At 44.1% G+C, this 19,031-nt stretch overlaps 2 protein-coding genes across 2 annotated transcripts; both read left to right on the top strand.

The window, feature by feature from the left end:
- On the top strand, positions 1–6,643 carry sgo1 (shugoshin 1). Its single transcript, XM_079591277.1, has 9 exons — positions 1–439; positions 1,030–1,229; positions 2,515–2,558; positions 3,742–3,791; positions 3,878–4,621; positions 4,930–5,025; positions 5,770–5,934; positions 6,097–6,262; positions 6,377–6,643. Exons 1-9 carry the CDS (start codon positions 295–297, stop codon positions 6,501–6,503), a joined length of 1,737 nt encoding a protein of 578 aa, XP_079447403.1. The 5' UTR covers positions 1–294; the 3' UTR covers positions 6,504–6,643.
- A 1,431-nt stretch (positions 6,644–8,074) lies between these two features.
- rpl14 (ribosomal protein L14) lies at positions 8,075–10,947 on the top strand. The gene is made up of 6 exons (XM_079590206.1): positions 8,075–8,174; positions 8,923–9,024; positions 9,118–9,212; positions 10,139–10,238; positions 10,323–10,376; positions 10,848–10,947. The coding sequence occupies exons 1-6, from the start codon at positions 8,172–8,174 to the stop codon at positions 10,908–10,910; spliced, it is 417 nt and encodes a 138-aa protein (XP_079446332.1). The 5' UTR covers positions 8,075–8,171; the 3' UTR covers positions 10,911–10,947.
- Positions 10,948–19,031: the final 8,084 nt, after the last annotated feature.

Here is a 19,031-nt window from a genome sequence, read left to right as displayed (position 1 = left end):
TTTGTTTTTGACTGCAGATGACGTGTGAGCTAGTCGCGGAAGTGACGTGTGTTCCTCCAATCAGAGCTCGCAGCGCATGATTTCGAACATCAACGTCCCGACGGGAAATACGCCAGAGAAGAAACTCACATAAAATACACACAATTGACGCATTATCCGTTCTACAGTATCCGTTCATTCGCCTGTGGATATCGGCGAACAGCAGTGCGAGGTGGTGTCGTGTTTATGTGGAGCTCGGAGGCATGTGGAGGTGAAGTTTAACCCGTTGATCTCCTGAGGGACTCGCGGTCCGCCATGGCGCGCGAGCGGGCGCAGAAGAAGAGCTTCCAGCAGAGTCTGGACGAAATCAAGGACAAAATGAAGGAAAAGAGGAACAAACGGCTCGCTGGTGCTGTCGCGGTCAGCCGCGGCCTGTCGAAGATGAAGAACAGAAGCACAGGTGCGATGATGCCGAGACTGCGACACAGTCCTGCCTTCTGATGTGTTCTTGTGTATATAAACGTCTAGGTTGTGTTTTATGATATCGTTAGTAGCAGTAGTGGGTCTATATAAGCCGATCTCCCAGCTCTTAAAGCGACAGTTCACACAGAAATGTAAACTCTGTCGTTGATCCAAACCTATGACGGATTTCCCTCTGTGGAAAGCAGACTGCGGTGTTTAGGAGTGACATCAGCCTCGCGTCTGCTTTGTGTTCCACTGGAGGAGGAAAGTCCGGTTTAAAACCAAATTAAAGTCCGCATGAAACGGAAGTTGTGATGATGACCGTGAAGCGCTTCTCGAGCAAGAACACATGTGGGCGGGGCTTGAGTGTGTCTGTGGGGAACTGATTGGATGGTTGTGGTTTGCTATTGGCTGATCTCATGTGAGTGACAGGTTGCCCCGCCCACATCATCAGAGAAGAGATGCTGCAAGAACTTATTCTCAGTCAAGATTATTAAAACGCTGATACATCATTTAGAATAAACTGCAATATTCCATAAAAAAAACAATAACAAACCATTAATGTCGGGGCGGGTCATGTGTTTACAGCGCCGGTGCAGCCGTTCGTGCTGAAGAGTGTGCAGGTGAACAACAAAGCGCTCGCCGTGGCGCTGCAGACGGAGCGGGAGAAGGTACGGCAAGCGCAGGCGGTCATTCTGCAGCTGAAGAAGGAGAGGCAGGCGCTCGTGTTCCACCTGCTGATGCTGAAGAGGACTCTCCGAGACCGCGCGCCGGCTGAACACGCCCAGGTGACACGCACACACACACACATACACACACACTGCTGATATACAGGTAACACACACACACACACACACTGCTGATATACAGGTGACACACACACACACACACACACTGCTGATATACAGGTGACACACACACACACACACACACACTGCTGATATACAGGTGACACGCACACACACACACACACTGCTGATATACAGGTGACACGCACACACACACACTGCTGATATACAGGTGACACACACATACACACACACTGCTGATATACAGGTGACACGCACACACACACACACACACACACACACTGCGGATATACAGGTGAGACGCACACACACACACACACACTGCGGATATACAGGTGACACGCACACACACACACACACACACACACACTGCTGATATACAGGTGACACGCACACACACACACTGCTGATATACAGGTGACACGCACACACACACACACACACACACACACTGCGGATATACAGGTGAGACGCACACACACACACACACACACTGCGGATATACAGGTGACACGCACACACACATACACACACACTGCTGATATACAGGTGACACGCACACACACACACACACACACACACACTGCGGATATACAGGTGAGACGCACACACACACACACACACACTGCGGATATACAGGTGACACGCACACACACATACACACACACTGCTGATATACAGGTGACACGCACACACACACACACTGCTGATATACAGGTGACACGCACACACACATACACACACACTGCTGATATACAGGTGACACGCGCACACACACACACACACTGCTGATATACAGGTGACACGCACACACACACACTGCTGATATACAGGTGACACGCACACACACACACACACACACACTGCGGATATACAGGTGAGACGCACACACACACACACACACACTGCGGATATACAGGTGACACGCACACACACATACACACACACTGCTGATATACAGGTGACACGCGCACACACACACACACACTGCGGATATACAGGTGACACGCACACACACATACACACACACTGCTGATATACAGGTGACACGCACACACACATACACACACACTGCTGATATACAGGTGACACGCGCACACACACACACACTACAGCAGTGAAGCTGTCCGGGAACTGCAGCCGCGAGTTACAGCGCTGTACGGGAACACACTCCTGGATGTGTCGTCGCTGTGCAGATGTAGTTGTGTGTGAAGTGTGAGCAGTGGCTCTCACTCGCGGCTCTAACTCCTGTGTGCTTCTGCAGGTTTCTCCAGTCGAGGCGCTTCCAGCTCAGCCCGTCAGTCCCCGGTGAGGAACACAAGCTGCTCATAGAGGAGTTACACACACTAGTGTTCGAGGTTTGGGGATGTTTCTGAAAGAGGCTCTTCTGCTCAGCAAGGTTTTCTATGGGAACTACGCCACAGCCATTTTAATAGATAATTGTGCCTTTATATCTCGCATTCCTAACTTTATATCTCGCATTTGTGAAGTCAAATTTCAAGTTTATTTCTTGCAATTGTGACTATCACGGAATTCTTACTTTATAACTCGTAATTGCGACTTTATATCACGCAATTGACCGTTCGCAAAGACCCGCCCCCCTTAGTTACTGTTGCTATGTCCGACAAGCCACGCCTCTCTCTCACACACACCATGTTCTCACGCAGTGGAGACACATCACGGAGCAGAGAGACACTGACAGACACAGACCAGATTACTTTTGGGTTACTTTTGATATTTAACGAAGTCTCACCTTTCAAATTTGGTAATTTTTTAAAAGAAATTTAAACAATAAATAGCGTTTTGTGGCTCTTTAATGTGTCTGGCAGATCGCTGTGTCGCCTCAGTTAAAGCCGCTCGTGAACCATCATCTCTTCCTTCTAGTTCATTTATAGCATCAAACATGAATGAACATCAGAAGGAATGTTGTTTTAACCGCGGAAAGACGTCAGTACACTCCGCTTCTCAAGCTCAAATCCTCCATGTTAATCTGCTAACTCTCCTGACTGTGTCGGACAAAATGGCGGATGGCGAAGTATGATTGGTCAGATCACCTGTCAATCAAGTGTCGCATGTGTCGATGACCTCTGTGACCTTGATATCACACACACACACACACACACACATTCAAAAACATGTTGGCATCTGTTTCTTAGCACAGTTTGTACCGGTTGCTTTCAGATAACACACTCTGCGGACTACAAGTCTAAAAGTTTGGGCTCTGTTCACCAAGGCTACATTTATTTATTTTTATCTTAAAGTAAAACAGTGAAATATTATTATAATGTAGATCATCAGTTCTCTGTGTGAATATACAGTAAAGTGTAATTTATTCCTGTGATCAAAGCTGGATTTATCATCATTACTCCAGTCTTCAGTGTCACATGATCCTCCAGAAATCAGTGTAATATGATGATCTGATGATCAAGACACAGTTATGATTATTATCAGAGTAAAGGTATTTGTTGATGATATTGTGACTGTGTTGCAGGACGGGTGCTGTGTTCGAGACTGACGTGCAGGAGCCTCCTCCGACTGCAGGTGTGTGTGTGTGTGTGTGTGTGTGTGTCACATGCTCATTACACACAGATGTTCGGGCTTTTACTCTGTGTGCTGCATGTGTGCAGAGGCTGCTTCGGGGAGCGGCGCTGACAGGCCGGGTGCACTGCCGCCCACTGTGGGAACCAGGAGAAAGAGACGCTCCGACGCTGTGAGGAGGCGGAGCTCTCGCTTACACCCCATCGGGAGAACACACGAGAGTCTGGATGACCGGCGAGAGGAGGCGCTCGGCACTCGGCCGGAGGAGGAGCGGGTCGAGCCGGAGGAGCAGAACCGGGAGTTTGAGCTGGAGGTTTCTGAGGTCCAGCACTCGACGCCGGATCCTCCCGCTAGACCGTGCAGAAGGAGAAAACCCACCCGGACCAAACCGGAGCGGGGCCGCAGACCGGACCGGGCCCCGCTGAAGAAACCCTGGGAGAACTCCAAACCCCGAGCGCGCTCCAAAAGCCGCGAGCGTTCCCAGAGCCGGTCCCGAGCGCCGGCCGAGGGCCTGAACTCCTCGCTGGGCGGCAACGACACCTTCGACTTCGACTGTGAGGAGGCCGTTCATCTGACACCCTTCAGAACCGGACACAAGCCTGCGGAGAGACCGGACGAGCCTGCGGAGAGACCGGACGAGCCTGCGGAGAGACCGGACGAGCCTGCGGATGAAGAGGACCAGGCCGACAGCAGCCGCTCCGATGATGAGGATGGTGATGATGATTCCCCGTACGTGCCGAAGAGGAAGACTAGAAGAACTCGCAGTCCTCCGGCCAGACGCGCTCGATCCAAACGGCGCTCCGCTCAGGAGAAGACCCGGAGCCAGCACTCAGGTACCGCACAGCGCTGTACAGTGAGATCGGCCGGTTCTGTTATTGCCCGAGTTTCTGAAGCTTGTGTAAAGGCTCCGCCCTCTTCTGAACGGGGGCGGAGCTGCAGCTCATTTGCATTTAAAGGGACACACTTTAAAAGGGGCAATTTTGACGAGCCATAATAAATGATCTGGTATTTTGAGCTGAAATTTCACACACACTTTCTGGGGACACCATAGATTTATATTACATCTTGTGAAAAGAGGCGTAATATGCATCATATCACACTATCTAACATTTCATTCTGTTTATAATTGAATGATTCTCAGAGAAGAGGAAGGCTGAAGTGGACGAAACTGACGTGCATCTCGACCGGCCGCTCTGTGCTCCCCTCCAGAATCCCAGCCAATCAGAGCCCAGCCCAGGTAAACCCAGAGTGGAAATAATGTGTGATTCTTCATAGTTCTTGCTTTCTGTTCCAGGGTTATTAATAGAGCTGTGGAATATGCTGAACTATTATCTCTGTTACCCTTGTGCATCAGTTACACGGGTCCACAGTGGACACTACATGTGTCATAAAATGTTAAGCTTGGGAGCAACTTAAGTTTGGTCTCATTTTATAGAAGTATTATATAGTATCAATATTATTTTATTTCGCAGAACAACAGTAACATTTATGGCTGCTTTAATTTCTTTGCTTTCAAACTTGAAACGATTGTTTTTGATTGAACTTTTGTTCTGTTGGAGAATCCGCAGATCGTGTGGCTCGTATTTAAAAATACTTTTGTACTGTATTATAAATGTATTATTATTCAATATTTGCTTTTTTAATTTTACAGGACAATAGTATTTTTTAAGAATAATAATTGCGTGATTAATAATTGTGTTTTTGGTCGAGCGGAGTCTGATGGCGCGCCTCAGATGCACTGAGAATAGTAAAGCACTGTTCCTTTCATTCGATTCTGGTTTATTATTTTCATTTTTATTCTAATTTGTAATAAGAAAATAAAAGAACACATGGAACTATATAGTGATGATTAATTATTATTAAGAAAATAATGGGAGAAAGTTTAAGAAACGTTTTATAATGTAATTCTGAGGTAATATGACAACTAAAAAACATGAATAAAGCTTATAGTATAAGGGGTGAGTCTCTTGTTTCCCTGCAGCGCCCCCTGGTGTCTCTCTGGAGTCGCCACTCCCTGATATTCCTGATGGAGAGGCGGAGCTTATGATGATTGACTGCCCAATATTTCAATTCCCAAAGTGTCCCAGCACCTCCTCCGGTCGGGAGAATGAAGCGCCAGTGGTGATGGACAGAGGAAGGAGGAGAGGTAAACCCTTCATGTTCTCTCGCCCTCTCTCTCTCGCTCTCTCTCTCGCCCTCTCTCCCTCTCCCTCCCTCTCTCTCTCTCTCTCTCTCTCTCTCTCTCTCCTCCATCTGTTCACGTTTCCCGGTGTAGGAGGACTGATGTGTGGCACGTGTGTTTCTGCAGGCCGGCTGGTTGTTCGCTCATTTCTGGGCGTGGCTTTGAGTGACGTGAGCAATCTCTCCCCTGCAGCCTATCAGAAGCCGGCGTGTGCTTTGGCCACGCCCCCGAGCTCCGCCCCCAGGCGCCGCTGCACCGGACCCGTGAACTACAAGGAGCCGTCGATCAGCTCGTACGTGCCTCGCTTTATGTTCCCGCTCGCTCTGGGCTCAGTGGTGTGCTGCTAACGGTGTGTTGCTAACGGTGTGCTGCTAACGGTGTGTTGCTAACGGTGTGTCTGCCGCAGGAAGCTCCGGCGCGGCGATAAGTTCACGGACACGCGGTTCCTGCGCTCCCCGATCTTCAAGCCGGCGTCGCGGCGCAGCCTCAAGAACATGGACCTCTACAACGAGTCGTTCGTCGGCTGCCGCTGAGCTCCGGAGATCCAGTGCATCCATCAATTCTGCATTCGTTTTAATTAAGACTTTTAACTGTCTGTTACATGATTGGCTGCTTTTAAATCTCATGATTTTAATTGTGAATATTAATAAAATTTGTCCTTTTGATTTTCCTACAGAGTTCTGTTATTTTACCATTTCTGATGACGAGGCACTTTTTTAACTTCTGGAAGCGTTTTTAATTTCTCTAAACCGAGAGTCCTGGTCATTTTGAAAGATTTAACATTTATAATGTGATTCTGAGACACTTTACTAAGGTCACATGATAACACTGAATAAGTCAATCCCATTGGCTAATGCATTAGTCCCCAGGTAGTCAATCATTGTATCCCTTAAAACTCATCTTTGATCACCAATATGACATATTTAAAAAAAAATTCCTGTGAAATAAAATTCTTCATGCCTTAAAATATCTTGAATGTAACTCGACACCCTTGCCTCATTTAGTACGTGTGGTTCTATGAATATGCAAATGAGCCCCGCCTCCACTCACTCAGCTAAGAGATCCATAGATAACATATAATAAAGGCTAGATGTCTCGTCCGCGCTGCAGGCCAATGGAGGTCGACGTCCGCACACGGCGGCCATCTTGCCACAGTCAGCTCGCTCACTCCTAACATTGTTTTAATGGTGCATGTACTTATTAAATAACCATAACTTGCTCAATTTTCTACCGATTTTCAAACGGGTTGGTTTGTTATAAATGTCAGAGATGTAGTTATGACACTGCATACTTATGAATAATTATAATATTATATATTTCAACATGTTCAAGCATCCAGAATTATAGCCACGTTAATAACGTTTGTAAGAAACCAAACCGTTTGTGAATCCGTCCAGATTTCAGTGAGATAAGAGTATTTGTGTTCGTGCGGATCATCACCGTACAGAACGCCCTGTGACAAGATGGCCGCCGGGTGATGCCGACCGAGACTCCATCGTAAGACATCTTTTATTATGTGTCTATGCAGAGATGCACTGGTGGACGATCACACGTTGATCTGATTGGTCAAGGTAGTGTGTGACGTCAGAAACACCAGCGATTTCAAACCGTGTTTTTGAGACTGTCTTTGGTTCACTGCAGTTTTAAGCAGAAAATACTCAGCAATGCTGTCCACTTATGAACTTACACATGTGTGTGTTAAAGCAGATTAATAACTCCACATAGACACATAAACTACAGTAAAACTTTCACCACAGGGGGACTTTTAACTAATAATGAGCATTAGATTCGTTATTAATCCTGGTAATAATGTTGGTAAAATACAACTGTTCTTTAATTCATACTAGCTCATGTCTATTAATATTGACAGATACTATATATTTAACAATGCATTAGTAAATGTTAATGATCATTACGGTTCAAAATGACAATATTAACTTTTATTGCTTTAATTCGCCGGTGTTTATTCTTTATTTAAAATAAAATAACAATTTAAAAGACCATGTCACAGCACGCGTTTGGCCTTGTATGATATAAACTGTTAAACATTAAAAGAAAGTGTGGCTTTTACATTATAACCATAACTGAATCCGCTCCCATTCCTGCGCGTTATTGACTCCGCGCATGCGCAGTGCTGAAACGGAAGCCTCTTCACTCCAGAGCGGAAGTGCTGTCGTCCTTTTCCACCACGGTCTGCCATCATGGTGAGTGAACTCACTGTCGCGGAGTCTAAAATCAAACAAATATGATGTTTTTTGCAGTATTACAGACGAATAACGCATCGAATACGCATTATAACACCTTAATGCCCCTCTGTATAGTCGTTTCGAAGTATAAATGAGGCTTTTAGCGCTATCGGTGAGAAAGAGAGCGTCAGATGTGCCTCGAAACAACGTGGTGGAGTGTGTGTGTGTGTGTGTGTGTGTGTGTGTGTGTGTGAGAGAGAGAGTTAGGCCGCAGTCTGCAGACTCGTGTTTCACAGGACCATCAAATGATGATAAATCACCGAACACTCGATATAAAGGTGTTTTATAGCGGGAAAGTTGTGTTGGTCGGTCCCGTTCACACGGGCACGAGCAGAGAGCGCGCCCGAGAGCGCCCGGCTGAAGCACGCGCTTAAAGAGACACAAAGTACAATTCTGTAGTTTACTCATCCTCATGTTGTTCTAAACCTGTATGGAGTCCGTCCTCCTGCTGAACACAGATGTTTAAAGAGTCGGTAGTCGAGCAGTCGCTCTGCCGGAGTCGGAGAGAGAGACTGGACGGGTCGGGGTCGGGTCCGTCTCGTGTTCAGCCGGAGGAACGCATACAGGTTTGGAGAAACTGAGTTAACAACAGGAGTAAAGTTAGATTGTGGACATGACTGGACACACAGGGCATTGGCCGTCATCAGTGAGATCTGTCATGAATGGTTTACATTGAAAATGTATTTATTTTCTCTTTTGTCTTCAGGTTTTTAAGCGCTTTGTTGAAATCGGCCGCGTTGCATTCGTGGCTTTCGGGCCGTATGAGGGGAAGCTGGTGGCCATAGTAGATGTAATTGACCAGAACAGGGTGAGTTAGCCCAGCAGTGCTGGCGTGTCCCGCTGTGGGTCCCCATCTTCATCATCTTCATCACGCTACAGTGAGTGTTGTGCTTGTGTGCAGGCGCTGGTGGACGGCCCGTGCACGGGGGTCAAGAGGCAGGCCATGCCCTTCAAGTGCCTGCAGCTCACAGACTACGTCATCAAAGTCCCTCACAGGTGTGTGTGTGTGTGTGTGTCCCATCATGCCCTGCTAGAGCAAGCGGGGTTCTGATGCGTATCAGCGGATGTAGTGCGTCCATGTTCCTAACCCATGCTATATAAAATTTGGGATGGGCATTTTTGTCGACTTCTTTAGGACTACCAATTAAAGGTATAGCGGCGGATCTTTCCTAATTTTAGAAAAGACCCGTCCTCTCCAATTTTTTTAAAAATGCACATGCGCAACTCTATTTGCTCCCGAGTGGGAACGCCTATTAAACGGCTAGCATCGCTAATCATAGCTTACATTAACTTTTACTAGCAGTGATTTTAAATGGATTTCTCCAGATAGCATGACAAACTTTACCTGTCGAGTAGAGTCGACTGCGCATCAGTGAAGCCCGACCTGTGCTTCTAGCGCACGCCAGCGTGTGAAATATTCTCCCGAAATCACTCTGGTCTTGTTTCTATATTCTGCGGCCTTTCTCTTCTTATCATACACTTCGTATACATTTTTTCTCTTTCGACCCTCAGCCATTTTCACAGGAATGGCTGAAACCGTAACTCATCACACATAATACACCACACAGGGACGAGCACGTAGACGGCCTTACGTAAATGTCTCACCAGAATGATTGACACTTCGGTGGACCAATAGTAAGGCTACCCACCCGGAAAAAGAAAATCCTCCGCTATACCTTTAAAAGTGTTTGATTATCAGCTGTGCTTTTGTATCTGAACATATGACTTTCAAATGTCAAACTTGTTATTAAAATTGTGTTTGTAACATTTACACCAATGTCATTAACTTTTCTATTAATCTTTTTAATGAGTGACTTTAAACACAGATCTGGCGCGGGGTGTGCGTGTAACAGCTGTGGGTGAGCAGATGTTGATCTGTGTGTGTGTGTGTGTGTGTGTGTGTGTGTGTGTGTGTTCCTCAGCGCGCGTCAGAAGTACGTGAGGCGAGCCTGGGAGAAGGCCGAGGTCAGCAAGAAGTGGGAGGAGAGCAGCTGGGCCAAGAAGATCGAGGCCAGGAAGAAGGTATGGAGCGGACGCTCGCGCTGGTGTCGGGAGCAGAGCTTACGAGTGTGTGATCTTATAATCATGTTGCGTTTCTTTCAACAGAGAGCAAAGATGTCTGACTTTGATCGCTTCAAGGTGATGAAGGCCAAGAAAATGGTAAGTGTGTGTGTGTGTACTTGTACAACTATCTTTGTGAGGACCAGTTTGAGTTTTAGAGCATTGGCGTGAGGACAGAGAGAGTAAAGTGAGGAGATTTTGGCCGGTCCTCACTCATAGCATAACATTTTGCGGTCCTTGTAGTTAATTCATTATCATGACATAAAATGTCACGTTCAGACGTACAGGTAATACAAAAACTAATTAATTACCTCATCCGTGATCATGATTCATTAATTCCATACGTCTCTGGATGTTGTAAACGACATCTCCCATCGCTCCACTGTCCTCATAGCGTCATCACGCTTCGCCTTTCTTATTGTTGGAAACTTAGTTGTGATGGGTAAGGTTAGAGTAAACTGCTGGAGATCGCATTGTCATTGAATGTCCTCATAAAGGTGTGTGTGTGTGTGTGTGTGTGTGTGTGAACATGAGGTTATGAACACGAGCTGACCTGTCTTCTCTCCGCAGAGGAACAAGATCATCAAGCACGAGATGAAGAAGCTCCAGAAAGCTGAACAGAAGAAAGCATGAACTATCAGAAATAAACGTGTTTGACTTGTAAACTTGACTCGAGTCTTGTGTCCATTGTGTGATGTGAGGTTTGTGTGATGTGAGGTGTGTGTAGTTTGTGTGATCTGAGGTGTGTAGTTTGTGTGATGTGAGGTGTGTGTGTGGAGTTTAGAGATGTCCGTGAGCGTCCTCTGCTGCACGGCGAAGCTCTCGGTTTACCGGCCGAAGGACACCGGCGGCCGGGAGGAACTTTCTCCGCAGGGTGGCGAGGCGATCCCAGTGGGAGGAGACCCGGGGACTGTCTCCCGGAGGAGATGATGATGAGGGTCATTAGCATGTCATGGGTCAGATAACAGGAGTTTCTAAGCTCAATATCTAGTAGCTCTTCACGATAATGTCGCTGTAAAATTGCTCATTGGTTCATGATAGGAAGTGTATCTGTTGTAAACCCAAATGAGGCTTTCACTGCATTGGTCATGATGATTACATATATCATTCTTCACAACTGTAGCTCGAGTTCCACACTTCAGTCTGTAGTTCCCATCACCGCATGTGTTTCTGCTCCACATGAGGAGTGTGTGCGTGTGTTTCTGCTCCACATGAGGAGTGTGTGCGTGTGTTTCTGCTCCACATGAGGAGTGTGTGCGTGTGTTTCTGCTCCACATGAGGAGTGTGTGCGTGTGTTTCTGCTCCACATGAGGAGTGTGTGCGTGTGTTTCTGCTCCACATGAGGAGTGTGTGCGTGTGTTATTAGTGTAGGGACAGAGAGAGTTAACACGGATGTGCTGCTGTAATGTTATAATAACAGGACCGTTTGAGTGTCTAACAACGACCAGCTCTTGTGTTCTGCATGCTGATGTGTTCTTGTGTTTTCTCGAAGCACACGTGATCATGATCCACTCTTGCGTTGAGTTGAGTTCGTGGATTTGTGGGCGGAGCAATGAAGAGAGGGGCGTGTCCGTCCTCATGATTCTCGTGGGGAAGAGTAGATACTTTGAGTGTGTAGCAGAAGATTAGACAATCTTATCACATCAAAAAATAGCGTCTTTAACGGTTACTCTCTGTTGCTTAGTTACACGCATCCTGTTAAACTGACCTGTCAATCATCTTGTCAAAGATAAAATACGGATTAAAAAACGGATTTGCGTCACATTACATTGCTAACAATCATTTAGTACCCGATCCTTGATTTGTTTTTGAAAAAAATAGTATAAAATACATTTTAAGAGAATGTTTTTCTCTATCTTTTACACTGGCCAAATAGTAGCCTATTTTTAATTGCTTTATATTATGGAAACAGATATGCCTTATTGTGCTTTATTGATCATTATTTGCGTGTCAATATTTCCTCAGATCTCGAGTTCTGCTGTTATCCTGCGCCGAGCAAACATTAAAACACAGCATGCCTCGGGAAAAGTCTTCAAACGTGTATTAGAATATACAAATGTTGTAACTGCAAGGTAATTATTAAATTAATATTAAAGTGGTTTTCCTTAACCAGTCCCTCAGATCGTTAAACTGGGCCGTGTCCTGATCGTACGCAGGATCAGAGTGTATGTGCTGGTCAAGTGTTTTTATAAATCATAACACGTGTGTGTTTGTGTGTGCTCGCGCGCGCGCGTGTGTGTGTGTGTGTGGTTGTCTGAACACAGGAACTGGAGGAAGGGCTTGACATGAAAAGCTCAGTTTCGGAATCCCACCTTCAGCGCTCCTGACGTCAAACATGAACCCGAAACTTCATCTTCACTCTAAAAAATGCTGTGTTGGCTTTAATTAACTTTTTTTATGTCAACAGGTTCCACGTAACTAGGTTACGTTGGATTTATGTAACATTATTTATTTCAATTAACTTAAGTTAATTACATATGGTTAATCCAATGTCGTTTAGTTGAATAAGGTTAACAGTCTTAATTTTGTCCAAAACAATGAAGTTAATGAATTTCAATTATCCTAAAATTTATGTTTACATTCAACCAAAACAAATAATCCAGCAGCTCCAGTTTTAAATAAACTCTCCTGGGAGTTTATATGGCTCCAGACTCAAGAGTGTTAAAATATGAGTGTTAAATTAACACTGAAGAGTGTTAAAGTTAATGAGCTAATTAAGTGATTCATTGAGTGATGATTGATCATTATTGAAGACACCTGATGTCCCGTCCTTCGGATGAGACGTTAAACCGAGGTCCTGACTCTCTGTGGTCATTAAAAATCCCAGGATGTCTTTCGAAAGAGTAGGGGTGTAACCCCGGTGTCCTGGCCAAATTTGCCCAGTGGCCTCTGTCCATCACGGCCTCCTCATCATTCTTCTATATATACTAATTGGCTTCATCACTGTCTCCTCTCCACCAGTAAGCTGGTGTGTGGTGGGCGTTCTGGCGCAATATGGCTGCCGTCGCATCATCAGGTGGAGCTGCACATTGGTGGTGGTTGAGGAGATTCCCCCCTTCTATGTAAAGCGCTTTGAGTGTCCAGAAAAGCGCTATATAAATGTAATGAATTATTATTATTAATTATTATTATTAACAAGCAGAATCACCAAAGGAAAAAATCTAATTTTTAAGACACAGTTATGGTGATCAGTGTTTGCTTTAGTTGGGCTCTTGACCCTTACATTATTAACTTTAGATTTAGTTTAGATTTTGTATCTGAATTATAACTCTCAGATGAACCAAAAGAAGAGTTGTTCATGTGATGTTAGTTATGGTTTGACATAATCATAATTTGACCTGAATCACAAATCTCATTTAGAGAGTTATGACTGCCATGTTGATTACAGCAGCCTGTGATTCTACAGTTAATGATTATCAGCATTTTCAAAATAATCCAAAATATTTCTTACAAGTTATTCTGATCAAAAGACTTTGAAAATTACTATATTTAGACACACTGACATCAATAATCAGCCTATGAATCTCAACAATGGTGGTAGTAATAAAGCATGTTGCAGTGCATTCTGGGTGCAACCAATCAAAACTTATTCATGACTCTCATCATGCATTGCGGTATGAATAAATTATGATCTGAATTGTTTTAGTAATTTCCTTTCCCTAATTGAATATTCTGTTTGTCACCATTGTTGAGATTCATACACCGATTATTGATGTCTGTGTGTGCCTAAAAGAAAGATTTTGGTTTATCAGAACAACTTTTAAGAAATCCTTTAGATTATTTAGAAAATTCTGGATATTACTAGGTAGGATCATGTCATGTTGTAATTAACAAAGTACATTTAAGTCATAGATTAGACTCTCAATTAGTTCAGTGATTAGGCAAAATTATGATTATGTAAAAACATAACCAACACCGCCTGATCACCTTTTCTCTTTGTTCATCTGAGAGTTATAACTCAGATACAACAGCCAAACAAAATCTAAAGTTAATGATTTAAGTGTCAATAGCCCAACTAAAGCAAAAACTGATCTCCATAACGGTGTCTTTGAAAATTGATTTGCTCCTTTGGTGATTCTGCTTGTTAACATCAAGTGTCTTCAATAATGATCAATCGTCACTCAATTAATCACTTAATCAGCTCATTACCTTTAACACTCTTGAGTGTTAATTTAACACTCATATTTCAATACTTTAACACTCTTGAGTCTGAAGCCATATAAACTCCCAGGAGAGTTCATTTAACACTGAAGTTTTTGCTGTGTGAAGCTGGATTATTTGTTTTGGTTGAATGTAAAAATATTAATTTTAGGATAATTGAACTTAATTAACTTCATTGTTTTGGACAAAATTAAGACTGTTAACCTTATTCAACTAAACGGCATTGGATTAACTTTATGTAATTAACTTACGTTAATTGAAATAAATAATGTTACATAAATCCAATGTAACCTAGTTACGTGGGACCTGTTGACATAAAAAAAAGTTAATTAAAGCCAACACAGCATTTTTTAGAGTGAAGAAGATGCTCTCGCTCCTGGAGAAGTAAAGATCAGCACAGGCTCGAGTCTCAGGGAGAAAGTCCATATAAACCTCTGCTGATCCAGAAAGAATGGGATGCTGGTCTTACTGTGTGTGTGTGTGTGTGTGTGTGTGTGTGTGTGTGTGTGTGTGTGTGTGTGTGTGTGTGTGTGTGTGTGTGTGTGTGTGTGTGTGTGTGTGTGTGTGTGTGTGTGTGTGTGTGTGTGTGTGTGTGTGTGTGGAGCTCATCAAACCTCTGCTCCTCATGCAGTCTGTGGACGGCCATAGTTTCCTTTTCCCTCTAAACCGAAACTTATATGTTCTTGAAACGAATTGTTCCCTTCTCAGTGACACCAACCTAACCCTCTGTGGTTTATGAGTGCCTGCCCGTCTAGTGTTGAACATGAGCGTTTATAAGCGAGACCCTCAGAGTCAAACTCCATCTGACTGAACCATGATCTTCAGAGCGATTCTGTTAGTTAGTGAGTAAACTAGATCTGATGTGGTGTGTGTTCTAGCTGAAGATCTGATGTGGTGTGTGTTCTAGCTGAAGATCTGATGTGGTGTGTGTTCTAGCTGAAGATCTGATGTGTTGTGTGTTCTAGCTGAAGATATGGTGTGTTGTGTGTTCTAGCTGAAGATCTGATGTGTGTTCTAGCTGAAGATCTGATGTGTGTTCTAGCTGAAGATCTGATGCATGTTCTAGCTGAAGATCTGATGTGTGTTCTAGCTGAAGATCTGATGTGTGTTCTAGCTGAAGATCTGATGTGTGTTCTAGCTGAAGGTCTGATGTGTGTTCTAGCTGAAGATCTGATGTGTGTTCTAGCTGAAGATCTGATGTGTGTTCTAGCTGAAGATCTGATGCGTTGTGTGTTCTAGCTGAAGATCTGATGTGTGTTCTAGCTGAAGATCTGATGTGTTGTGTGTGTTCTAGCTGAAGATCTGATGTGGTGTGTGTTCTAGCTGAAGATCTGATGTGTGTTCTAGCTGAAGATCTGATGCGTTGTGTGTGTTCTAGCTGAAGATCTGATGTGTGTTCTAGCTGAAGATCTGATGCGTTGTGTGTGTTCTAGCTGAAGATCTGATGTGTGTTCTAGCTGAAGATCTGATGTGTGTTCTAGCTGAAGATCTGATGTGTGTTCTAGCTGAAGATCTGATGTGTGTTCTAGCTGAAGATCTGATGCGTTGTGTGTGTTCTAGCTGAAGATCTGATGTGTGTTCTAGCTGAAGATCTGATGTGTGTTCTAGCTGAAGATCTGATGTGTGTTCTAGCTGAAGATCTGATGTGTGTTCTAGCTGAAGATCTGATGCGTTGTGTGTGTTCTAGCTGAAGATCTGATGTGTGTTCTAGCTGAAGATCTGATGTGTGTTCTAGCTGAAGATCTGATGCGTGTTCTAGCTGAAGATCTGATGTGTGTTCTAGCTGAAGATCTGATGTGTGTTCTAGCTGAAGATCTGATGTGTGTTCTAGCTGAAGATCTGATGTGTGTTCTACCTGAAGATCTGATGTGTGTTCTAGCTGAAGATCTGATGTGTTGTGTGTGTTCTAGCTGAAGATCTGATGTGTGTTCTAGCTGAAGATCTGATGTGTTGTGTGTGTTCTAGCTGAAGATCTGATGCGTTGTGTGTTCTAGCTGAAGATCTGATGTGTGTTCTAGCTGAAGATCTGATGTGTTGTGTGTGTTCTAGCTGAAGATCTGATGCGTTGTGTGTTCTAGCTGAAGATCTGATGTGTGTTCTACCTGAAGATCTGATGTGTGTTCTAGCTGAAGATCTGATGTGTGTTCTAGCTGAAGATCTGATGTGTGTTCTAGCTGAAGATCTGATGCGTTGTGTGTTCTAGCTGAAGATCTGATGTGTTGTGTGTTCTAGCTGAAGATCTGATGTGTTTTGTGTTCTAGCTGAAGATCTGATGTGTGTTCTAGCTGAAGATCTGATGTGTGTTCTAGCTGAAGATCTGATGTGTTTTGTGTGTTCTAGCTGAAGATCTGATGTGTGTTCTAGCTGAAGATCTGATGTGTGTTCTAGCTGAAGATCTGATGTGTGTTCTAGCTGAAGATCTGATGTGTGTTCTAGCTGAAGATCTGATGTGTTGTGTGTTCTAGCTGAAGATCTGATGTGTTGTGTGTTCTAGCTGAAGATCTGATATGTTTTGTGTTCTAGCTGAAGATCTGATGCGTTGTGTGTTCTAGCTGAAGATCTGATGTGTTGTGTGTTCTAGCTGAAGATCTGATGTGTTGTGTGTTCTAGCTGAAGATCTGATGTGTTGTGTGTTCTAGCTGAAGATCTGATGTGTGTTCTAGCTGAAGATCTGATGTGTGTTCTAGCTGAAGATCTGATGTGTGTTCTAGCTGAAGATCTGATGTGTGTTCTAGCTGAAGATCTGATGTGTGGTGAGTGTTCTAGCTGAAGATCTGATGTGTTGTGTGTGTTCTAGCTGAAGATCTGATGTGTGTTCTAGCTGAAGATCTGATGTGTGTTCTAGCTGAAGATCTGATGTGTTGTGTGTTCTAGCTGAAGATCTGATGTGTGTTCTAGCTGAAGATCTGATGTGTGGTGTGTGTTCTAGCTGAAGATCTGATGTGTTATCTAGCTGAAGATCTGATGCGTTGTGTGTTCTAGCTGAAGAACTGATGCGTTGTGTGATCTAGCTGAAGAACTGATGCGTTGTGTGATCTAGCTGAAGAACTGATGCGTTGTGTGTTCTAGCTGAAGATCTGATGTGTTGTGTGTTCTAGCTGAAGATCGGATGTGGTGTGTGATCTAGCTGAAGATTTGATGTGTTGTGTGTTCTAGCTGAAGATCTGATGTGGTGTGTGTTCTAGCTGAAGATCTGATGTGTGTTCTAGCTGAAGATCTAATGTGTGTTCTAGCTGAAGATCTGATGTGGTGTGTGTTCTAGCTGAAGATCTGATGTGGTGTGTGTTCTAGCTGAAGATCTGATGTGTTGTGTGTGTTCTTAGCTGAATATCTGATGTGTGTTCTAGCTGAAGATCTAAAGTGTGTTGTGTGTGTTCTTAGCTGAAGATCTGATGTGTGTTCTAGCTGAAGATCTGATGTGGTGTGTGTTCTAGCTGAAGATCTGATGTGGTGTGTGTTCTAGCTGAAGATTTGATGTGTTGTGTGTTCTAGCTGAAGATCGGATGTGTTGTGTGTTCTAGCTGAAGATCGGATGTGTTGTGTGTTCTAGCTGAAGATCTGATGTGTGTTCTAGCTGAAGATCTGATGTGTTGTGTGTTCTAGCTGAAGATCTGATGTGTTGTGTGTTCTAGCTGAAGATCTGATGTGTTGTGTGTTTCTAGCTGAAGATCTGATGTGCTGTGTGTTCTAGCTGAAGATCTGATGTGTTGTGTGTTCTAGCTGAAGATCTGATGTGTTGTGTGTTCTAGCTGAAGATCTGATGCGTTGTGTGTTCTAGCTGAAGATCTGATGCGTTGTGTGTGTTCTAGCTTGAAGATCTGATGCGTTGTGTGTTCTAGCTGAAGATCTGATGTGTTGTGTGTTCTAGCTTGAAGATCTGATGTGTGTTCTAGCTGAAGATCTGATGTGTTGTGTGTTCTAGCTGAAGATCTGATGTGTTGTGTGTTCTAGCTGAAGATCTGATGTGTTGTGTGTTCTAGCTGAAGATCTGATGTGGTGTGTGTTCTAGCTGAAGTTCTGATGTGTTGTGTGTTCTAGCTGAAGATCTGATGTGTGTTCTAGCTGAAGATCTGATGTGTTGTGTGTTCTAGCTGAAGATCTGATGTGTTGTGTGTTCTAGCTGAAGATCTGATGTGTTGTTTGTGTTCTAGCTGAAGATCTGATGCGTTGTGTGTTCTAGCTTGAAGATCTGATGCGTTGTGTGTTCTAGCTGAAGATCTGATGTGTTGTGTGTTCTAGCTGAAGATCTGATGTGTTGTGTGTTCTAGCTTGAAGATCTGATGTGTGTTCTAGCTGAAGATCTGATGTGTTGTGTGTTCTAGCTGAAGATCTGATGTGTTGTGTGTTCTAGCTGAAGATCTGATGTGGTGTGTGTTCTAGCTGAAGATCTGATGTGGTGTGTGTTCTAGCTGAAGATCTGATGTTGTGTGTGTTCTAGCTGAAGATCTGATGTGTTGTGTGTTCTAGCTGAAGATCTGATGTGTGTTCTAGCTGAAGATCTGATGTGTTGTGTGTTCTAGCTGAAGATCTGATGTGTTGTTTGTGTTCTAGCTGAAGATCTGATGTGTTGTGTGTTGTTGAACCCAGGTCTCG

Source organism: Phoxinus phoxinus (assembly GCF_949152265.1).
Source record: "Phoxinus phoxinus genome assembly, chromosome: 19".
NCBI lineage: Eukaryota > Metazoa > Chordata > Actinopteri > Cypriniformes > Leuciscidae > Phoxinus > Phoxinus phoxinus.
Note: the sequence above shows the minus strand (reverse complement) of the source record. Positions and strands in the feature narration are given on the sequence as shown.